The sequence below is a fragment of the Phocoena phocoena genome, chromosome 2 (genome assembly GCF_963924675.1).
Source record: "Phocoena phocoena chromosome 2, mPhoPho1.1, whole genome shotgun sequence".
NCBI lineage: Eukaryota > Metazoa > Chordata > Mammalia > Artiodactyla > Phocoenidae > Phocoena > Phocoena phocoena.
The window spans coordinates 54,466,114-54,491,023 of NC_089220.1; the positions used below are offsets into that span (position 1 = coordinate 54,466,114).

The 24,910-nt window shown below is 34.4% G+C and overlaps 1 protein-coding gene across 1 annotated transcript; it reads left to right on the forward strand.

Annotated features, from left to right (window-relative positions):
- Nucleotides 1–211: 211 nt before the first annotated feature.
- Nucleotides 212–23,648, forward strand: KLHL28 (kelch like family member 28). The gene is made up of 5 exons (XM_065872261.1): nucleotides 212–332; nucleotides 16,363–17,261; nucleotides 19,529–19,972; nucleotides 21,955–22,163; nucleotides 23,290–23,648. Exons 2-5 carry the CDS (start codon nucleotides 16,363–16,365, stop codon nucleotides 23,451–23,453), a joined length of 1,716 nt encoding a protein of 571 aa, XP_065728333.1. The 5' UTR covers nucleotides 212–332; the 3' UTR covers nucleotides 23,454–23,648.
- The last annotated feature ends 1,262 nt before the right edge of the window (nucleotides 23,649–24,910 follow it).

Below are 24,910 nucleotides of genomic sequence, written 5' to 3' on the forward strand. Positions count from 1 at the left end.
TGATGTACCCAGCGCGGGGCCTCTTGACCCGGAAATCAATCTGCCGTGATGAATGCTGGGTCATGTAGTCCACACCGGAAGATCGGACTAGGCAGGAGGCCCCTGGAAAAGGAAGTGAAAACGTTGCGAACGTAATGAGCGAATCTGGAGCGGAGAAGGCGAGGAAGAGAAAAGGCATTAAGGGGAAGTGACGCTCTCCTCGCTCAGGGCGGAAGTTCCCGCCCCACCCGTAAGAACTGGGATTTGACTAAAGGCAAAAGAGGATCTTGCCAGGGTTCCTGTTGTCCACGGCTCCTCCTCCTGTTACTGCGGGCGTGATTCCTGGGACTCAGGTATTTTCCTTTTGCTGTCCTGCGGCGCAGGCTTTGGCAGAGTTCTGCTGGAGTGCCGCTGGTGCTGGAATAAGATGTAAAGAAATGAACGGTAGCAAGCAGGGAGAGAGGCGACAGCTTCTTGTGCAGGGCTCAACCGTTGTAAACGCGTTGCTATCTACAGCCCTAAGTGCGATCCTTTCCGCCTGCCGTCCGCTTACCGGGACGGGAGATCCGGCCCAAGGCCAAGCTCAGAGCTCGCGTACTTTTTTTCAAATCCTGGTATTTTAGGCCTTTACTCTCCTCGCCCTCCCCCGCAACCCCCTTTTCCTACTTCGCTTACCCTCCGGTTTTGGAGGGTTAATGGTTTTCTGTCAGTGGTTTTCTGTCATTTTTCCTTATCCTCATCACTTTAAGCTCTCTTTGAAAACGTACTTGATCTGGAGATAAATCTGTTTTTCCTTGTAGCTAACTTTCTTTCCCTCATAGGTTCTCAAAGTCTAATGCAGTTCCTCTGTGGGACTCACCCCTTCCCCTCTCCCGTTCCCTCCGCAGCCCCAGCCTCCCTGCAGGATCCTCCCGCGTCTCTGCAGCCTTTCAGTATCCTGGAAACCGAGATTGCAAAGAATTTCAGTTGCTGTTGAAGTTCTTGGCATCACGGTCCTAAGAGAATTCTGCCCTGTAGATTTAGAGTTGATAATAGACGTTTCTTTGTTTTAGGCGAACTGTGAATTTGGTGAGCATTTTTTCCTTCTTGTAATTAAACTTAAGCGGAAACAGTTGAAGAGCTGGAATGCCTGGTGTGAGGCTGAGTTCTTTGGAGTGTGGAAGAAAATATTTTGGGGAAGGAATAATACAGTTGCTTTTGAATGACCCAGTGAGAAATGTCTGTTATCATTTGAAGTCCACAATTTATGCACTTAAAATGCAAGTGTTCCTACCCTGTTCTGTACCACATGTCTCTTAAATACTTTTTTAAGTCTTAGCATACCAAACCTCTTTATAAATAATTTTTGCTGGATAATGGAAGTTCAAAAATAACTTCTGGGTGTTGTCTTAAAGCACAATTTGATTATTAGAGGTTTCTTTTCTTTTTCCCCTTTCTTTTGGGAGTAGAGTAAATGTAAATGGGGCTTGTGTAAACATGCATCCTTCTGTTTTGGTTTAAGTTCTAGGTTGTTACTTTGATTTTAATTAGTCATTTTGGTGTTTAAATGAATCTGCCTAAATTTGGTTTAACTAAAAAGAAAAAAAAATTTTTTTTTTAATTTTAGAGGCAGGGTAAGGGCAGGGGAGTGAAAACCAAGAGATGATTTTAGAAGTTGTCAATGAGAAGGAATGTCTAGTTCTCATATTTCCAACGTAAAAAGTTCAAATTTATACTTTTACTCATGTATGCTCAGACTTCAGGAACTCAATTCAGACTTAACTAAAAGAATGATGTACCCATCAGAATGTACACATTAGAATGCCAGTTTATGTTGGAATAGAAGATAACCCTTTCCAGTAATCAGAATTTTTTGGTTGAAAATCCAGTGCACTCTTTCCTGTATGCAAGAACTTGGGAAGTTGTGTGGTAATCGTGGAACAAAGAAAGTGAACTTGGAAAGTCCTGAATTATATATCATCATCAAAATTATGGTAGAAGCTTAAGAATTACCCCTTCTCTCTATAAAGAATACTTTTACAAGGGGCTTGGATACTTAAATCAACTAGTTATACCCTTTTCCTTGGAACAAAGCACGGTGAGTTTTCATTTTGACCCCTTTTCTCAGGGCCCTGTAGATCACTATGTTATAGATTGCAGTCTATTTTATATCTGTTACCTTTAATTTCCTTGATGAAGACTTGGAAGATGCATTAGTCTTCATGGTGGATGGGACCAGGAAATGGGACCTTATCAGCATCCCATATATTACTATCTTTAAGAGTTATTTTGTGGAAAATAAATCTCATCCAATTAATGTATATTCTGTTTATTTCTATTATGAAGCAGATTTTTAAAAAATCTTATTCTTGAATTCTAGGAATTGTGTACTGACTAGAAAAGTCTTTTATATTTAACTATATAGAGAGGTAGGATAAAAATTTTTAAATCAAATTCCAGAACAGTGGAATACACTATTAGGTGTATTAATAGTACACCTCTGAAAGTTGAAAGGGAGTAATTAAGAATACATTGAAAATAGCAAATTCAGATAAAAGAAATTAAAATAATAATTTCAAGATAATTTCAGTAAGTTCAAGAAAGTTTACTTAAATTAATGGATTAGTTAAATTAAGGAATGTTTCTGATACATACCTTAATTTTTTGAGCTGAAGTTAAGGTAAACAATTGCCCTAAAAGCATCCTTTATTTCCACAGTCAGAATAAAATATTAATTGGTTGGATGAACCACTATAGTTTTTTCCTTGTTCTTACTCAGATTTTACAGACATCCAGGAATATTGGAAACCAGTTTGAATTCTGTAAACTGTTAAGAATTTTGTATAGTTTAAGAAATTACTGTGAAGAATTGCTGTGGAAATGAAAGGTGCTATTAACATTAACAAGTAATTATAATTACACTATTATTTGAGTGTTTGCTGCGTGCCATACACTTTGCTGGGTACTTAATGAATATTAACTCATTGAATCCTCACAACAATTTTTTGAGGTTACATCATCTACATTTGTACTGTGGCACATTTTGTGGGTGTTTGCATCAGAAAGTAATTACTCAAATGAGTCAATTTAGCTATTTGCTTAGAGCTTTGGAAAACTTTTGGTGGGGGAGAGTGTTGAAACTATAGGATAAAATTAGATTTTTCCATCATTAATCACTCATATCTATTATTATGTATTATTTGATTATATGTATTTTAATCTTCGTCTTTGGGTTTATTTTCTGAACCCTTTTGGTTTCTTGTTTGAGTCACAACTTTAATCAGGTTAAGAAATTATAGCTTATTTTTATACATGTAGGATTAAACAGTTTTTCTTGATGTGTATCAGTTTTATATTTCATTTACTTAGGTTTATGCTCCAAATCCATTGTGCATTTCTGAGTCAAAATGCTACTTTTAAACAAAAAAAATTTTTGGTTGCATTTTAAGCACTAATCTGTTTGTTAACAGGATTTCACATTTTTTCTAACCAGTTTTTCAGTAGATGGTTTAATTATGTAACTTAGAGCTTTTAGTGGATGTAGTAATGGCTTTGGGGACTTGCTTTCTTCTGTGTTATTTTGGATTCTATGATATAATGACTGGTATTATAACAGGCTTCTAATTTTACTTTTGTTTCTCTAGATATAATGAAAGTCAATCTCAGAGAAAAGGAAAATATGCCAACTTGTTCCATAGGCTCACTGTCAATATTATTATGCCATCATTAGTTGAATTCTTCTGTGAGGAAAATTGAACTGTGGGAAAGAAATTTAAACAATTCTTATTTCTCTTGACCATTTATTTGCTCTCTTTGTAGCAGATAATTGCCTCCCAGCTGATTTCAGCACCACTGTTTTGTAGCTTAGGTGTCAATTAAGTATACTAACTCACAACTTGACCTTTAATAGCTTGATTTCAGAATCTAAAATTGTGAAGCTGCTGTAGACTATGGAATGTTTGATTTTATTTTAAACTTATCTAATGTTATCTTTATATTGTGGATATTTATGTAATAATGTGATTAGAAGTGAAGTACAATGCTATTACCTTTTTAAAACTTTTCAAATGGATACCATTTATTCAATTTTGACTAATCAATCCAGTTACCTGGATTTAGAGTACTCCTAAGTATTTGTTTTATGGTACCAAAATTAAAAACAAAAAAGTATGGCAGGGATGTGGGGGAAGAAGAATCAATCCTACTATTATATAAATAACAGAAGGGAATGATTGTTCCATGGACCTCTCTTTATTTCATTTTAAAGCTCTGATGTATTCTTGTATCTGATCGACATAGTGTGTGTGTGTGTGTGTGTGTATTTTATATATATGTATATGATCTGTCCTTTTTGGGTTTCTGTTCTGTACCTTTCTAGTTTCTTGTTTGAGTTAAAACTTGAATAAGATTAAGAAATTATGAGTTTTGGGGCTTCACTGGTGGCGCAGTGGTTGAGAGTCCGCCTGTCGATGCAGGGGACACGGGTTCGTGCCCCGGTCCGGGAAGATCTCACATGCCGCGGAGCGGCTGTGCCCGTGAGCCATGGCCGCTGAGCCTGCGCGTCCGGAGCCTGTGCTCCGCAACGGGAGAGGCCACAACAGTGAGAGGCCCGCGTACCGCAAAAAAATAAAAAATAAAAGAAATTATGAGTTTATAAGTGAGGCAGTATAACATAGTATTTAAGAACTCTGGAGACAGAGTGCAAAGGTTTAAATCTTGCCTTGGGCTTAATTTCTCTGTGCCTCAGATTTCTTCATCTGTTATATGGGGATAATAATAATAACGGTGCCTATCTCATGGTGTTACTCTGAGGATGAATGGAGTTAATACATGTAAAAAGCTTAGAACAGTAGCTGGTACATTATGGCAATCAAAGATATTCTAGATGCTCTTTATAGAATAATTTAGTCTTATCAGGAATAGCAACAATTATAAATTGGTTCAGTAAATATTTTAAGCAGGTCAACACTGATCAGCATTGTAATTTTTTTTAATGTAATATGTAAAGAACATTGTTCTAAGGTTAAGAAAACATTATAGTCCCAGTAACGTCTTAACTAATTGTGTGATCTTGTTAATTCATCTAAACTCTCTGAACTTCAGGTTCTTCATCTGTAAGTCTTATGTGAAGTTTAGTGCCATATATTTTTTTCTTTATTTCTTTTTTCCTGTACAAAATCTCATAAACATGCAATTGTAGAATAATGTAATGAACCCTTATGTACCTGTCACCCAGCTTCAGCAGGTATCAACTCATGGCATCATATCCATTTCTGTCCAATCCCTCATCCTATATTAATTTGAAGCCAGTCCCTGACATCATTTTATCTACCAATATTTCAGTATGTATTTGTAAAAGATAAAAACTCTTAAAAACAAAGCTATGGTATTACTGTTCAACAACAAAGAATGAAATAACAGTGATTAGTTAATATAATCAATAATACAGTCAGGGTACAAAATTCCCAGTTGTCTCCTAAATGTTGTGTGTATGTATATGATATGTGTGTGCATGCACCTGTATGAATCACAGGTTGTATTTGGTTGATAATGTCTTTTAAGTTTATAGTAATCTGTAGGTTCATTTTCATCCTATTTCTTTCCATTTATTTGTTGAAGCCGTTATTTATGCCATAAAATTTCTCACAGTCAGGATGTTTTTGCTGATTGCATCCTTCTGTTACAGTTTAACATGCTTTTTCTGTTTTCTTTATTTCTTATAAATTAATTGTTGGATCTAGTTTGTTGACTACATGTTTGATTTTGGGGTGTGTGTGTGTGTGTGTGGTGAGTGGGAGTATGCAAAAGTATTTATAGGTGGTATTATGATCTTCCATCAGAAGACCCTGATGTCTGGTTGTCTCTGTTTTTGTGACATTAGCAGCTGTTTATAATCAATGCCTACCTCTATTAATTCATTAAGATTGTAAAATGGTGATACTCTACCATTCCTTCTTTAATAACTGGAGTACTTTTTTTTTTTTTTGCGGTTCGCGGGCCTCTCACTGTTGTGGCCTGTCCCATTGTGGAGCACAGGCTCCGGACGCGCAGGCCTAGCAACCATGGCTCACGAGCCCAGCCGCTCCGCGGCATGTGGGATCTTCCCGGACCGGGACACGAACCCGTGTCCCCTGCATCGGCAGGCGGACTCTCAACCACTGTGCCACCAGGGAAGCCCCTGGAGTACTTTTATAAAGAAAAACTTATCCTCATCTATTTGGTAACCCAGTGGTACATTTGTTATAGGAAAGGCATGATAAATGCTTAATTCTTTCCCTTTATTTGCTAGGTTTCAAATAATGAGTTGATTCATTAGCATCCTCCAGTGGTGATCACTTTTTAAAAAATTATCGTAATTTTATTATCATTATGAACTCATGGATTTAAGCATGTCTGCTGTGTTTTAATCAATTGCAGTTACTATGATTGATGATCAGTTTGTCCCATCTCTTTGACTAATGAGAAGCCTATTCAGTTTGGCTCCTAAGTTTTTTTATGACCTTAGACATCATTGATAGCTTTATTGCTACCTAGTATGTAAAGATTCCAAATTTATGGTGACATTTTCTGCCGCAGGTCTGGAATCAGCCATTTTTCCAAGGAGTTCTGTTCCCTTGGAGGGAAACAATATTTAGGGACCACATCTGGTGCTAGGAGGAGTGCTCTTTGCTACTGGGTTGGTTGTAATTTCTAGCCCTTTTCAGTAGAGCTAGGAAATACAATTTTTTTCTTAAGGTACATTTTATACATTTGTATATCTCATATATTTCATATGTATATACATGTGTATTAGTGTATATAATGTTGTTTCTATATATATTCTAATATTTTAATTCAAAATCAGACTACCAGGTTTATATTTAATGTCTCAGTCTTACATCTTTCTCTTCTCCCATATTGAGAATCCCAGATCACAAATGACTCTAGGGATGATAGAATTAGAAATGTCATGTAATTATGCATTGTGGCAATGCACAGTAACAGTTTCAGAATACAAATAACACTCTCACCAACAATGTGATTACTGAAAGTGGTGTAAAAATTTTTAGGGCATACCCCACTAGGGATGGACTATCAAATTACTGTTTTAAGGTTATTTGGAATGGTATGGTTAGGCTACTAACTAGATGAACATTGGGTTCCTTTGCTTCCTTTTATTTTCAAGTTTCTTATGGATTGTGTTTTTAAGGTTTAATTTTGCTTTATAATTGTGTAAAATAATTCCCTAATTCCACAGTCAAATCAATAAATGGGATATATTCAAAGATGTGTAGCTTCTATCTCTATCCTCTCCACTTTTTTCTCTCCCTTCTCTGTTAGGTAACCTTTTAAAAAATATACCATGTAATATTTCCTTTTTTTAAAAAAAAAAGTAAGTGAGTATGTATATTTGTAACCTCCCCTTTCTTAGATAAATAGTGACATACTATACACACATTTCTCTTCCTTGCTTGGATCAGGGAGATCCTGCAGAGTTGTATATGCAGAGATTCCTCATTTCTATTCACAGCTGCATAGTACTCCATTGTGTGGATGTGCCATAGTTTTTTTCAGCCATTCTTTGGTTGGTGGGCATTAGAGTTGTAAAATTCTTGGTCAGTTGCCTCTTGGTCTCTCAAATATGAAAGTACAAAAGCGTAAGGTATTATTCTTTAGCTTGTACAAATAGACCTACAATTATTACCTTATGCATTTGTCTTTATATATTTTTTGCCAGTGTATTTTTTGGATAAATTTTTAGAAGTAGGATTGTTGGATCAAAGGGTAAATGCAAATGTAATTTTGCTAAACTTACCAAATTTATCTCCAGAGGTCCGTATCATTCAGCATTTCCACAAGGATGTATGAGTGTGCCTCTTTCTTGTGGCCTCACCGAGAGTATATTGTCAGAAGAGAATTGTTAACTCCATATAGTTTTAATTCATTTGATTATAACTGAAGTTGAGTGATTTTTCATATACTTAAGAACCATTTGTATTTTTTAACCATCTGTTCATTTCTTCAGCCTAATTTTTCTATAGGGCTAGAGTATTTTAGGAATGTTTTATTTATTGCTGATACATCTTTTATATATATTGTAATTTTTTTCTCAGTCTCATTTATATTTTGTTCTTTGCTTATGATTTTTTTAGCTATTCAAAGTTTTTTAATGTAATTGATTTGATCTACTTTTTAACTTATTGCCCCTGGGTTTTGTACCATAGTTAGGAAACTGTTCTCTAATCTCAAGTTATAGAGGAATTCACTCCATTTTATTCTAATACTTGTATAATTCCATTTTTTACATTTATACCTTTGATCCATAAGGAATTTATCCTGGCATAGATATGTGGAAGGGATCTGATTTTATCTATTTTCCTGAGGCTCAGTTATCCCAACATGTTTATTTAAAAGTCCCTCTTTTCCTCACTGATTTTGAGATACTGCCTTTATCATAAACTAAATTTGCATATATTAAATTATCTATTTCTGTATTTTCTATTTTTCACCATTGATTTGTTTCTCCAAACCAAACATTCTATTTAATCCACAACAAATTTTACAGATGAGAAAGTTCAAGTTTAGAATAAGTAATTTGCCCAAAGTCTACAGCTATTAAGTAGTCAAATGTTGACTTAAACCCACTAATCTCTCTGGCCCTGAAATTCACACTTTTCCTCACTGTTCTTTCCTGTTTTCTATGGTACTTGTTCTTCATTCTGCACAAGGTTGTTATTGAGGTAAATGAAACTGCCACTGTAAAACTGACAAAGGTTAGGTTTTGAAGATTAGGAATTATTGCTTCTGTGAGTTATCTTTAGCCATTTACGGGTAAATAACTAAGAACCAAGTATAGTCACAGTTGTAATTCATAATTTTGAAGGAGTAACAGTTATAATTTGCTATAATTTTTAAGCAGTTAACACTTGTGCTGGAAATATTTTAACCGATTCTCAAACATTAGCATGCATAAAAATACTAATGCATTCTTAAAACACAGATTGCTGCCCCTTCCTTAGTTTCTGATTCCTTAGATGTGTGGTTGAGCTCTAGAATTTGCATTTCTAGCAGGTCCTAGGTGATGCTGATGCTGTTGGTGCAAGGATCGTATTTGGAGAACCATTGTTTTAAAGCTCTCTCTTTTTAAAGTTCTGTTAATTTCTCTTAAGTCAGATTTCTGGAGAGAGAAGGAGTCAAATTTAAAATGTTAAGAATGATGTTATGGCAAACCTCCAATGTAATTCATTTTAAGTTCCCTATATTTACCTTGCCCTTTTAAAGTTCTTAGTTCAAATTGTTTTGGTTACATGTTAAGAGTATAATCTCTTAAACTTTATTCTCAATACTTCTTAAAGGGATTAAACATCATGTCATTTGAATCCAGTACAATGATAGAAGTATGTGTCGGTTTTCTTTTATGAAGTCATCTTTACCAGTATCCTTCTTGAGTGGTTTTTAAACCTTTGATCATTTTTATTATTTTGGGGGGTAATAGGAAAGTGAGATAAAGGAAAACTACTACAGAGGGTATAAGTGTAGGGGAATAGCTTCATCCTGGCATTCTGGTGACATTGCATGTGTCCACATAGGCAAAAGCTTGGACTGTGGCTGAAGCTTATCTGAGTCTTGGAACACCTTGCGATTCTCCTGGAACATGAGAGAATGGATGGTCTTTAAGGAGCTGCTGCAAGGCCATCTCTGACCTACCTCTCTGTCACCCCTGGGAGTCTGCCGTGAGACAGTTTCTCTTTACCTCCCTGGTGTGATGAGGTATGGGACTTTCGTGTCCCGCTGCCCCGCAGAATAGAGCTCCAGAATATAAAACTACTGCTGCTGTAGTTTGGGTTCTTCACAACTTGTATTGCTGCCGTCCAGCCCCTTTTGTTTCTGTGTTGTCCTTTTTAGTATGTGGGACAAGGATCCAGGGAGCTTAGTCTTCTTTCACTGTCTGTAAGTAATAAACTGTTTAAAAGTGGCTCGCTGTATCTTTTCTGGTCAAATTAGTCAGGTTTTGGCCTTGCCCTGTTTGTATTTATTCATTTGACAGTAAGTAAGCTTTGTTCCATTTTTGGTGAGTGTGAAAGGGAGTCACATGGGTTTAGCTGGCAAAAACCGAGTCTTCTTAAGGAAGATAATGATAATAATAAATAGCACCTAATGGTTATTGAGTGCTATGTGTACTGTTTTGTCTGTGCTTTACAGATGAGAAAACTGAGACTTTAAGACCACTTTCCCAAGGTCATATAGCTATTAAATAGTACAAACAATATTGTAACCCTAGGCACCTGATTCCAGAGCCCAGTCTCTTAAAATTATACCATCCTGCATATCTGGATATGTGTCATATATACACACAAACATATGTTCTTTTATGTGTTGCATGTGTACATATATATGTGTGTGTATGTATATTTACAAATCAATATCGTAGTATGCTTTTATATCATGTTGATGGTAATTTACCAGTCTTGAATTGGATATACAAAATTAGTATAAAGATCTATTACTGTATGATTTCTATTTATACTAAAAATGAATCTAACCAATAACTCATTAACTTGATTTGAGAATCAACAATTCTTCAATACTTTGTGTGGTCCAAGATGTCCACTGACATCTTGTACAAAGATGGTACCTTGTACAAAGTAGATTTCTTACCCAGTAGTAAGAGATGGTACAACATAGAAAGCAAAATACCTCTTAAGCAAACAATGTAAAAAAAATCACTAGTAATAAGATAACTTATTAATAAATAAGATATTTATCACGAGCTTACTGATAGGCACTATTCTAAGCACTTTATATGCATAAATGCATTTAATCCTCAAAACAATCCTATATTATTGTATTATTACTGAGTAAGTTTCACCCTTTGGTTTTTCACATAACTCTCAGATTTCCTTTTTTTTTTTTTTTTGACTCAACACCCATAAGATGTCTTGAATTTCTTCTCTTCATCAGGCCTTTTACTTTGTTTAGATCCCTTTTAAAGGATGGTACTCCAAATCTGTATTCCAGATGTGGTCTGACATTTGCAGAGCCAAGTGGAATGTCTCCTCTCTAGTTCTGTATATTATAGTTCTATTAACGCACCTTAAACCTCCATAAGATTAGTGTGCTAAAGTATTACTAAAATTAAAATCCCTAAACCCTTTAAACACATCCTACAGATGAGTCTTTTCTCTCTTTTTCTGTACTTGTATAGTTGTTTTGGAATCCACTATAGAATCTTAACATTTATCCCTCTTAAATTTCTTCTTATTAGGTGTCAGGTCTTTTGGGATCCATGTTTTGTTAGCTGATGTATTTGCTGTCCTCTGCAGCTTCATATCATCTGCAAAGCTGAAGAGCCTGCCTGCAGTATCTTCATCTAGGCCTTATGATATACCATCAGAAACCTCCCTCCAGGTGGACCTCATTTCATTAAGTAGTATATACTCTGGTGTGGTTGTCCAACCACTTGCTAATTTAGTTAACTGAACTAGCTTATATTTTTTGGTTTTGTTCTCAAAATCATAAAAGCATTATAAAATTCTTTACAAGTATCTAGTTAAACATTGTATATTTTTCTGATCTGGAAGTCTTCTAAATACATCAGAAAAAAAAAAGATTAATCTGTGACACGTCTTCTTGTTAACTCATGCATCCTAGTCTTAGAGATCACTACATCCTCTTCTAAGTATTCACATATCAAACCTTTGATCGTTTGTTTTAAAGTGTTATCTGAAATTAACATTAACCTTACCAAAATGTTAGTAGAAATTACACTCTTAGTTTTGAAAATAGTCTCCTGTCTTGTGTTACTGGCAATGATTCAGGGATCTCATTCACAGGTTTTTAAATATCTTGGAACATAATTGTTTGGTCTGGGAGAGATGTGAACTTATAAGGTAGCTAGGTCTCCTTTTTTTTAAATTTACTTTTTTAAAAGACTATTTTTTTTGAGCAGTTTTAGGTTCACAGCAAAATTAAGAGGAAGGTACAGAGGTTTCCCATTTACACCCTTCCCCAACACATGTGTACCTTCCCCCATTATCAACGTCCACCACCACGGTGGTGTATTTGTTACAATTGATGAACTTATATTGACATGTCATTATCACCCAAAGTCCATAATTTACCATAAGGTTCACTTTTGGTGTTCTGTATTCTGTGGGTTAGGACAAATATATAATGATACATATCTACCATTATAATATCATATAGATTAATTTCACTGTCCTAAAGATCCTGAGTGCTTTGCCTATTCATCCTCCGTCCCCCTTAACTCCTAGCAACCATTGATATTTTTACAGTCTCCATAGTTTTGCCTTTTCCAGAATGTCATATAATTGGAATCTTGCGGTATATAGCCTTTTCTGATTGGCTTCTTTTACTTGGTAAGACATTTTCTCCATGTCTTTTCATAGCTTGACAGCTCATTTCTTTTAGCGCTGAATAATATTTCATGGTCTTGTTGTACCATAGTTTATTGATTCATCTACTGAAGGACGTCTTGGTTGCTTCCAAGTGTTGGCACTTCAGAGTAAAGCTGCAGTAAACATCCATGTGCAGGTTTTTGTGTGGACATAAGTTTTCAATTCATTTGGGTAAATACCAAGGAAGGCGATTGCAGGATTGTATGGTAAGAGTATGTTTAGTTTTATAAGAAGCTAACAAAGTGTCTTCCAAAGTGGCTGTACAATTTTGCATTCCCACGGCCATGAATGAAAGCTCCTTTTGCCCTACATTCTGTCCAACATTTGGTGTTCTCAGTATTATTGGTTTTGACCATTCTAATAGGTGTGTGGTAGTATGTCGTTGTTTTAATATGCATTTCCCTCATGACACATGATCTTGAATATCTTTTCATCTGCTTACTTACCATCTGTATCTTCTCTGGTGAGATATCTGTTAAGGTCTTTAATCCATTTTTTAATCAGATTGTTACTTTTCTTGTTTAATTTTAAAATTTCTTTGTTTATTTTGAATAACAGTTCTTTATCAGTTGTGGTTTTTTGCAGATATTTTCTCCCAGTGTGTGGCTTGTCTTCTCATTCTCCTGACGTTGTTTTTCCCAAAGTAGAAGCTTTTGTGTGGTTTTTTGTTTTGTTTTGTTTTGTTTTATAGAGACATCCAACTTATTCTTTCTTGTGTGGATTGTACCTTTGGTGTCTTATCTAAAAAAAAAATCATTGCCATACCCAAGGTCATCTAGAATTTACTCCTGCGTTATCGTCTAAGTGTTTTATGGTTTTGCATTTTACATTTAGGTTTGTGATCCATTTTGAGTTAATTTTTGTGAAGGATATAAGTAAGGTCTGTGTCTAGATTGATTTATTACTTTACATTCCAGCACCATTTATTGAAAAGACTATCTTTTCTCCATCGTATTACCTTTCCTGCTTTGTTAAAGATCAGTTGACTGTATTTATGCGGGTCTGTTCCTAGACTCTCTATTCAGTTCCATTGGTCTATTTGTCTGTGTTTCACCAGTGCCGCACCATCTTGGTTACTACAGCTTTATAATGATGCTTGAATTTGGGTAGTGTCAGTTGTTCAACTTTATTCTTCTTTTTCAATATTGAGTTGGCTATTCTGGGTCTTTTGCCTCCCCATAAAAACTTTAGAATCAGTTTGCAACATCCACAAAATAACTTGCTGGAATTTTGATTGGGATTGCATTGAATCTGAAGTGCAAGTCAGGAAGAACTGACATCTTGATAATGTTGAGTCATATTATCCATGAACATGGAATATCTCGCCATTTATTTAGCTAGTTCTTTGATTTCTTTTATTAGAGTTTTATAGTTTTCCTCATATAGATCTCGTACCTAATTTTGTTAGATTTATATCTAAGTATTTCAATTTTTAGGTGTTAATGTAAATGGTTATATGTTTTAAATTTCAAATGCCACTTGTTCATTGCTGGTTTATAGAAAATTGATTGACTTTTGTATATTAACCTTGTATCTTGCAAACTTTCTATAATTGCCTATTAGTTCCACTGTCTTGGGTTTTTTTTTTTTTTTAATTGTTCTGGATTTTCTACCTAGACAGTCATGTCATCTGCCAGCAAAGACAGTTTTGTTTCCTTTCCAATCAGTGTGTCTTGTATTTCCCTTTCTCATCTCATTGTTTTAGCTAGGTGTCATTTTTCATTTCCTTCTCTTATTTTCTGTATCATTCACCTTTCCTGTTTGTTCACTTTTCATCCTGAATAACATCTTCTTGTTGAATCAGACAAATGAGAGTTGAGAGGGGTATGTTTCACAAAACAGCACTTAAAATTAAATTAATTGCATGTAAAGGAATTGAGTACTTAAATGTTTATAGACTTTCAGATGAAGTTAATTTTGAACCAGCCTTTTGAAAATTTGAATTGGATGAAAAGAACACGGGAGAGGAGAAAGTTTATAGGCAAAATCTGGCAAATGTAAGAAAATATTTATATAGAGCTGTAGTAATTACATGAGCTTTATTGGAATGAAAGGTCATTATGGAAAGAATGGGAAATAGTGAAAGTGGGGATCATGAGAAGAGAATGAGACTTAAGTGCTGTAGTCATAGCACTTCAAGTTGTGTGGAACTTTAAACTTTACAGAACAATTTTCATGTAACCTTCTGAGATAGGTGGGAGGTATTCTTATTTTATGGATGAAAAAATTAATACTTAGATTAAGAAATGTACCAATTCCATATAATAGTATATGACCCAGTTAGAACTAAAACTCATTATATTTCCAAGGTCCCTGTTCTTTGCTGATACTGTTACATTTCTGTTGCCTCACCATAGTACCCTGTATTCATAACTCTTACAGTTTGTTATATGTTCCTGTGCATTATCTAATTTGATCCTCAAAAACCTTGGGAGATATATATAGTTCTGGTATTATTATGATCTCACTTTACAGATAAGGAAAATGAAGATAAGGTAAAGTTAATGATGTAAAGTAGCTAGGACTACTTTCTTAATCCTGTCACTTATTTGCTATATCTACTTGCTTTCCTGTTGTTCATTTTTCTCTTTTCAGTCTAGATGTTAACTTTTTCCATTAAACTGAGGCTAAAAGAAGTTAAACAAGTTTAAGAGGTCAACACTATAGTAAGTAAAAAGAACAGACCCAGATCTAAACATGTACCTTCTGGTTGCTGTTTTCTTACCAATACTCTGTTCTGGAATAAAGTACCTACTGGAAGACCAACAAGTTTCTTGAGACTTGTCTATACCCTGATTGAGAATTATTCTGTTAGATGTGTGCAAGATTAGTTGGAGAGATCAGAAGTGGAGGCTGGTGATATCAGCTATAATGTGGTCATGTTAACAAAATTTGTTAATGGACATAAAATTCAAATGAAACAAGTGTGAAATGATGATGTTCTTAATGAAGATAAAAGTTTTAATATTTGCACTTAAAAATGCATAGGAATGAAGTGCTATACTCTCCCAGTCCTACCAACATTTATATTATTTAGTAATGTTCAGAATTTTTAAGTCTATTGGATAATACTTTTAAAATAGGAACCAAATTTTCTGCTTTTTAAAATTATCCCCATTGCTTGTATTTGAGGTATGAATGAGACAGGAAAGAGTTCATATTGTGTAGATGTCTTATATTCCTTTCATCTATTCTAAGCAACTGCTATGAGCCATTCTGAAGTATCCACGCGTTGATTTCTTATGGCTGCTATAACAAATTACCACAAACTCAGTTGCTTAAAATAACAGAACTTTATTCTGTCACAGTTATGGAGGCCAAAAGTCTGAAATTATTATCACTGGGCTGAAATTAAGGTGTTGGCAGGGCTCTGTGCCCTCTGGAGGTTCTAGGGAAAACTGTGTTCCTTGCCTCTTCCAGCTTCTAGTGGCTGCCAATGTTAATTGGTTTGTGGCTGCATCAGTCCAATCTCTTTCTCTGTGGTCAGATTACCTTCTCTTCTTCTGTCTGTGTCAAATCTCCTTCTGCCTCCTTATAAGGTACATGTGATTGCACTTAGGGCCCAACTAGATAACCCAGGATAATCTCCCCATTTCAAAATCCTTAATCATATCTGCACAGTCTTTTTTTTTTTGCCATAAAAGTACCATTCAAAGTTTCCAGGGATTAGGATGCAGATGTCTTTGGGGGGAACAATTATTCAACCTACCCCAGTCCTTATTGCCTCTCACTTTTTCTTCTTCTTTTCTTTCTAGTCTCTTTTCTTCTTTTCTATTTTTAATCTTGTTCATCTTCCAGAAGCACGGAGTGTGCTTAATATCTATAATAAAGGAGTTGAATGATTGTTAACTTCCCTTCTAACTCTAAAAGCCTCTGTCTAGTATTTAGTATTTAAAAAACAACAAACATGCAGATAAACAACAAATCTCAGTTATTTTGTGCTACCTGTAAAAGTAATCATTTGCAAGATTATTTTGAAATAACTATGCTTTTTGTTTTTCTGTAGATGGACCACACATCCCCGACCTACATGCTTGCTAACTTAACCCACTTACATTCTGAACAACTTCTACAGGGCTTGAATCTTCTTCGTCAACATCACGAGCTCTGTGACATCATTCTTCGAGTAGGTGATGTTAAAATCCATGCTCACAAAGTGGTACTTGCCAGCATCAGCCCATATTTCAAAGCTATGTTTACTGGAAACCTTTCTGAAAAAGAGAACAGTGAGGTTGAGTTTCAGTGCATTGATGAAACTGCTCTCCAGGCCATTGTGGAATATGCCTATACAGGGACTGTTTTTATTTCACAGGACACAGTTGAATCTCTCCTTCCAGCAGCAAACCTACTCCAGATAAAACTTGTCCTGAAAGAATGTTGTGCATTTCTTGAAAGCCAACTTGATCCTGGTAATTGTATTGGAATTTCTCGCTTTGCAGAGACATATGGTTGTCATGACCTTTATTTGGCAGCCACTAAATACATATGCCAGAATTTTGAAGCAGTTTGCCAGACTGAAGAGTTTTTTGAGCTTACGCATGCTGATTTGGATGAAATTGTTTCCAATGACTGTTTGAATGTAGCTACTGAAGAGACTGTTTTTTATGCACTTGAGTCTTGGATCAAGTATGACGTCCAAGAACGCCAGAAATACTTAGCACAGCTACTTAACAGTGTACGATTACCATTGCTGAGTGTTAAGTTTCTCACTAGATTATATGAAGCAAATCATCTTATTCGTGATGATCGCACTTGTAAACATCTTTTGAATGAAGCTCTGAAGTACCACTTTATGCCTGAACACAGACTGTCTCATCAGACAGTCTTGGTGACACGACCTCGCTGTGCTCCCAAAGTACTTTGTGCAGTAGGAGGAAAATCTGGACTGTTTGCCTGTTTGGATAGGTAAATAGAAGGCTTTTAAAGGATTGATGCTAATAGATTTTATACTCTTAAAATTTGCTAATTATATTTTTAAAATAGTTTGATTTTCCTGTTTATTTGCTTCTTTTTGTTGTTTTCTTTTTAAATCACTTACCTGATTATTTTAATCACATTATCGTCCATTCTCTATAACACTCTCAATTTTAAACACCTCTCCTCCCTCCCAGTGCACAAATTTTATCCATCCTGGTTATTCATGAACTTTTCTTCCATTTTATGCCCTTTTTTCCTTTGTGAAATCATTTACATCTTTCTTTATATGAGTCAGACCAGGTCAGAGGGGATTTGTTATTGCTAGCTATATCAAAAAATGCTAGAGGAGAGCTAGGAATTTGTGATGAGAGCAGACTGGGACAAGAATATGTTTGAATGAATACAGTTAATCAGAGTAACCACCAAAAAAAAAAAAAAACAGGATATTGATATAAATATCAACTTATTTGCAATTTATAAATATGCAATTTATTTTCTTCAGCGTAAATATGTTTTAGCAACAGTAGTAAAAAGTGCTTTCTTTTCTGATAACTTAGAGTAGGAGTTGTCAGACTTTTTCTATAAAGAACCAAATAGTAAATATTTTAAATTTTGTCGCCGTCATATGGTCTCTGTTGTAACTACCCAAGTCTGCCATTGTAGTGCGAGAGCAGCCATAGATAATACATAAACAAATGAGCATGGCTGTGTTCCAATAAAACTGTACTTACAAAAGTAGCTGGTGGGCTGAATTTGGCCCATGGCCATCATTGATTTAGAGCATTCTACAAGTAACTTTTTTTGTTTGTTTGTTTAATTTTTATTTTATATTGGAGTATAGTTGATTAACAATGTTGTGTTATACAAATAACTTTTATACATTGAAAATATAGCTGGATGTTACCTTCCTTTTCCCTTAAATGGGATTGCTTTATGAAAACTTTTATGTTTAATTTATTTCTTTAATATTCTAAATATTAGAATAAATATTAGAATATTTAACATTCTAAAATATTTTGAAACATTTGGTAGATTGCATTTCTTTCCTTCAATAGGAGGAAACTGTTGATGTTTTATCAATGTCAATTGATATGTCCTTTATCTTTTAAAAAGTCTCAGTGTACATTTTAATTGTGGTCTAAAACTAGTATTGTTGAGATTGGGCTAACAATAGCTTTAAAGTTCCCTTGTGCCCCTCCTTGATGCCATCTCCTTCTCTCCCCCAGAAGTAACCAGTATTCTGAATTTTTAATGTATTATTCCCTTGCTTTTTGTTATAATTTTGCCACATATTATATGTGCCCCAGTATATAGTTAGGTTTTACACATTTTTATGTAAATGCAGTAGTACCATGTATATTCTTCAGAGATGTGTTTTATCATTGAGCAGTAAGTTTATGAAATTGAGATTGCATGAGGAAATAATTCATTTAGTTTCGTTGGCGTATGGTATTATAGTAGATGGACATAATACAACATTTTCTTTCTACTATGAATATGATGACTGAAAATTAATTGAAATGTTTCACATATACAGAAAAGTCCACAAATTCCAAGTGTACAGCTCAATGAATTATCACAAAGCAAACATTACAAACCATTTCAAGAAAAGAACATGAACAACACCCAGAAACCACCCTTAAGGTCCCTCCCTGTCCTCCCCAAAGGTAACCACCACCCTCATTTCTAATCTAGAGATTAGAAGTGTTTTTGAACTTGATAGAAATGAAACTATACTGAATATATTCTTTTGAATTTGGCTTGTTTCCCTCAACATTATATGTGTAAGATTCATCGCTGTTACATGTAGTTGTAGTTTGTTCATTTTCATTGCTGTATAGTATTTTCTTATATGATATGCACAATTTACTTATCCATTTTATGGTTGATGAAAAATTTGGATTGTTTCCGGTTTTCAACTATTACAAATAATGCTACTGTGAACACTGTTGTACATATACATATGTGTGCATTTCTGTTGGGTGCATATCTAAGAATGGAATTGCTTTGTCATGGGGTGCGTATACCACATCTTATTTATCCATTCTCCTTTTGATAGATGACTGTGTTGAGCTGCTGTAAACCTTTCTCTATTTGTGTTCTTTTGCAAAACTGGCTGTAATAGGCATTCAGTAGAGTAGATACACAGGAATGAAATTGCTGTATCAGAGCATACGTGTATCTTCAGTTTTGCCAGATATTGTTTATGGGCCATTTTGATGTTTTAAATTTAATTTTTTCTGCTTATTCTTTAGTGTGGAGATGTACTTTCCTCAGAATGACTCTTGGATTGGTTTGGCACCCCTAAACATTCCTCGCTATGAATTTGGAATATGCGTTTTAGACCAAAAAGTGTATGTTATAGGTGGTATTGAAACTAACGTGCGTCCTGGCATCACTATCAGAAAACATGAAAATTCAGTCGAATGCTGGAATCCTGATACAAATACCTGGACTTCTCTTGAGAGAATGAATGAGAGCCGAAGTACCCTTGGAGTAGTGGTACTTGCAGGAGAACTTTATGCTTTAGGTGGTTATGATGGACAGTCTTATTTACAATCTGTAGAGAAGTATATTCCCAAAGTAAGAAAGTGGCAACCTGTGGCACCAATGACTACAACAAGAAGTTGTTTTGCTGCAGCTGTGTTGGATGGAATGATATATGCCATTGGTGGGTATGGTCCTGCCCACATGAACAGGTATTTAACTTAATCAAGTTGTATATGCTTGTAGATTTTTTAAAGTATCATTAACAATGATTTCTGGATTTTAAACAATTTGTGTATATGAATGAACTTCCCTTTTTAATTTTTAAAGTAATATTGATAGACATTTGGGAAACTTAACCTGCTCCACAAGTTTAATTGTAATTGGTTTACATGGAGATTTAATACAAACCTAAAACTCAAATCCCTTTTATTAAATTTTACATTCATTCATTCAATATAAATGGACTAGATTTTAGAATTCAGAAATCTGAAAATAAGATGAAGTTAGATAACTTTAGATTTGGGGTGGTGTGTGTATGTATAAATGTGTGTGTCTGTATGTGTGTGTATGGATGGATGATCTGTTACTACGTTGTTTAATAGAATAAAAAAGTGGAAAATGTAATTTCTATATGCTTACACAATATTATAACACATCATAAACTTTAAGCCTTATTTAAATATTCCATTCTGGATTCTTATTCTGTAATCATACATGTATCATTATGTATCTGAGCTGTGCTGAAATTTAAATGTGAGATTTCTGTATTTTATAGTATTCTCTGAATAAAGGAGAAATATATATATAAGAAAAACAAAAGCATAAAGTGCTTATATGGAAAATTAATCATAATTCTGAACCTTTGTTGAAAGTCGATCTTCCAAAGATTTTATCTCTAATAGTATTATATCTCTAATAGTGGTATGTGTTTTATTTATTGTGAGCATTTTAATAAAAGAGAGTATGTGGTGGTTTGTTAACAGGCTGAGAAAGTAATGACACAACAGCATTTCTTCTATAAATTTGTATTTCTGTGTAGGCTAAATTTTTCTCCCTTTTTATTGTTCCTTTAGTTGAAGGAAAAGTATTTGGGACCCAGACATGCATTTCTATTTTTTGAAAAGCTGCTAACAGAAATTTCTAAGATAAAAGGTTAAGTACTTTAATTTTGAGATAATGCTTTTGAAGTTTGAGTTCTTGTTACAGTTTTTCACAGGATTTTTCTTGTCTAGTGATTTTGCTCTAACGGTTTTTATCCTGGTGTCCTTTCAGAAATAGTTGTAGTTTAGTCTTCTAGTCTAGTCTGGTCTAGTCCCTATTCTGAACTTACTCTCAAATGCTTTAGGCTTTCTTGAGAAGTTAGGTTAGGACCAGAACAAGCTCAACCAACTTGCCTTTGCACCCCTTCAGGGAAAGTGTAGGCTTAAAGGCCTTCTGGGATTTTCCAGGAAAGCTTATTTGGAAATTCTGATTTGATTTGAATTTCCATAATGCAACTCGGAAATGCCAAGAATTCTCTGGCATACAGACTTTATTTAAATCTGTGAATTCTCATAAATTACTCTGATTATTATAATCATTACAATAATCATTATGATTAGCCAGTTTGTGTTATGAAGTATGTAGTGTTTGCTTTACAGTTAGTCACCATGAATTCACCTATAAGAAAAAAATTCCTCTTCTTTCCTTCTCTTCATCTTCCCTTTTCCTTAGCTGTGTGGAAAATCCTTAGTATCTTTAGGAACCATCTATCTTCAGTTTGTGATTTTCAGAGTCCTTTCACATGTATATTCATTGGACTTTATTCTTACATGAATCCTTGAGGTTATATTATTCCCATGTTTACAGGAAATGACTTATCCAGGAGAAACAAATCCAAAATGATAGGTCTAGGTATGTGATATTAGTACTTGAACCCAGATTTTCTGACTTCAAATGCTCCATGCTTTTAATACACCTTGCTACTTGTACAATATAATAGAGTAGGGTATGGCTATTATTGCACCAGTCTACAAGGTAAGCTTTTACCCCTGTGATTTTATCAGCAACATCTGAACATCTGGGACAAACTACTCTTGTTTTATATCTGTCCGTTTGCACTTTTAAAACTCGGGTGGGTTTTAGTTGCTTTAGTAGGAAGAGTGACACAAAGGATATGTGAATTAATTCTTTCTTTTGTGAATATTTGCAGTGTGGAGCGTTATGATCCAAGTAAGGACTCCTGGGAGATGGTTGCATCTATGGCAGATAAAAGGATTCACTTTGGTGTGGGTGTCATGCTAGGCTTTATTTTTGTGGTGGGTGGACATAATGGTGTTTCACATTTGTCAAGCATTGAAAGATATGACCCTCATCAAAATCAGTGGACTGTGTGTAGACCAATGAAAGAACCCAGAACAGGTAATAATAACATACCAATTTCTAAACATATAGGACAATATTTTTTATAGTGATGTTCTTGAAATAGTAGTTTCTTGGGATATAACAGTATTATTACTTGTCCAGAAAAAACTTTTTTTGTGATAAACTTGACTGACAACTTGATTAGACAAAACTATATAGATTTTTTTACTGTGATTTTAATATGCCAATGTGCATATTGTTATTTTTTAAACTTCTACAACACATCTTGAGAAATGTTCATAATAGAAAGTATCTTATAGAAGCTCTTTGTGTCCATGTAACAAATGTAATTGTTTTATATGTTACACACACACGTGCACACACACCCAGGATCCTAGGGTTGTTCTATTTTGTTTTTTATTGTACATCAGCAGTCTGTACGTTACTTTCAAATGTTCTCTCCTCCTAAAGGGTATAGTTATAGTTGATCTAGAAAGAGTTGGGTTTCAGGTTTCATAAAGAAAAACAAATACACCTTTGAGGAAATTATCCTTAAACCCAAACTCAAATCACATTATTTTAAGAGGAACGTTTTAAGTTACTGGTGGAAATGCTTTAGGAGTATTCCTTGCATTTATGATTAAAGAAACTCCTGAAAAATAAACATATGAAGGAAATTGAAAGGCTTGTTTACTAGGATTACTTTCTGTGGTACCATTGAGAAGGAAAACCATAAAACGATGAAAATGTAAAATATTTGGGTAGCCTTGTTCTTTTTAGAACTATATATATATAAAGTAAAATTTTTTAAGCATAAATTATATAGTTTATATATGTTTAAAATTTTAACACATTTGAAAACAAAAATTAATGATTTTTGAAAAATATAAATATAAATTGAGAAGAAAGCATATGGGAAGATATATACTACATTCTTAATAATATTTAACTGTGGTGGAGAGAGGGAGAGTAGGATTGAGGAGAGATGAAGGAAAACTTCAGCTCTTTTACATATACTAAGGGATCTTTTTCCAGTAAGCACATATTGCTATATTGCTTGTATAATTAATAATAGGTTGTTGAAATGTATTTTAAGAAAACATTTAAATGCAAATTTAATTTAGTGCAAAGTCTGCTTCATGGTTAACATATTTTTTCCCCTATTTTTACCCACCTTTCCTAGGAGTTGGTGCTGCAGTAATTGATAACTACCTTTATGTAGTGGGTGGTCACTCAGGGTCTTCCTATCTGAATACCGTGCAGAAATATGACCCTATCTCAGATACATGGCTGGATTCAGCTGGCATGATATACTGTCGCTGCAATTTTGGATTAACTGCACTTTGACAAGTGTGGACTTGTGGAAATAGCATAGTGATGAACCTTGTGCTGCATGAAAGGATGCCCAGTTTTCTGAAGCCCAAAAGCTACATTGCTTCCTTTTTAACTTGAAATGGCATGAAGACTCAAAGTTTTGTTGGGTACTTTGAACTGACAAGTAGCTTTGGTTGCTCTTGATTATACAGTGAATCGATAATCCAAGAAAAAAAAAAAAAAGAAAGATCTTGCCAATTGAATTGTGCACTTTTTTCCCCTAATATTGGGATAGAATCGTTTTATGTTCGTAAGTGTACATGTGGAGAAAACCTTGCTGCTTTTTTGAAAAAAATTAGCTTTCTTCCCCCTCCTTGTTCTGCACTGTTTTTTACCAGGATGAGAGATACTTAGATGCTGGAGTATACTGAGTGACTAGACAGAGTGCTGATACTATCTGTTGGATATAAATTCATATGCTTCACATTTTAAACAAACAAAGGGCTGCTTTTTTTTTTCTGGTACTTTTAAGGGTTGTAAATTACATGCCATACTGAGTCACCTGGATATTCTTACTGCTAAATGGCTTTAGGGCTGGGGATGTAATAAGTTTGCAAGATAAATGCATTTACTGTCATGATTTTGGGTCCTCTTTTAAGCAATCAGATACTTACTGTGTATGCCTTTTTTATATGGGCAGGTTAATGCTGGATGAATTTAGTTACCCATCTATGGTATGCTAAGCATGGATAGAAAGAGTTAAGCATATCAGTTTCAATTTTTTTTTAGTAGTCCAGCAGGCTTCCCAGTGTTGATGTAAATATTTGACAAATGTTTAGTACCACCCTTAATGCACATTGAGTTTTTTCATATATGCTTACAATAATTTTAGTTTTTTTAAGACTTTTGTTTGCTTTTTCAAAGTATTCAGATATAAAAATGGTGCTAACTGTAGGATCTGTAACAAGGCTATACTAGTGTTCTTTTGGATGTTAAATATGAGATATGCATGACATGTTTTGATAGTATTTTTCATTTTTACCAGCTTGGTTCATTTGTACTTATTAAAAATGTTAGTGTTTATACTAATATTTACATCCAAAAAACATTCAGATAGCCTGTTATGCTTTTCATGGTTCCTGAATAGTGATTTAAAGAAAGATACATTTTATCTTCTTTCTTCTTGTGCTAGATGTTATATGCCCTTCTTAAAAACAGAAATATATGCATTAAATATAAAGCACTAGGCAGTTAAGCATTATTTTGTACATTTCTTAGGTAACTGAATATTTTAAAGTTATTGAGGAAAACTGGAACTTGATGTTTACTTGAGTAATGGTTCTAAATTCAGTTCCACTTAGACTAAAGAAACGATCTTTTAAAGCAAAATTGTTTGCTTTACCCAAGTGACAGCTTATTTAAAAGAACTGGTTAATTCATTTTGTTTTGCATGTTTTAGTAAATGTCTCAATCTTGAATACATTACTTTG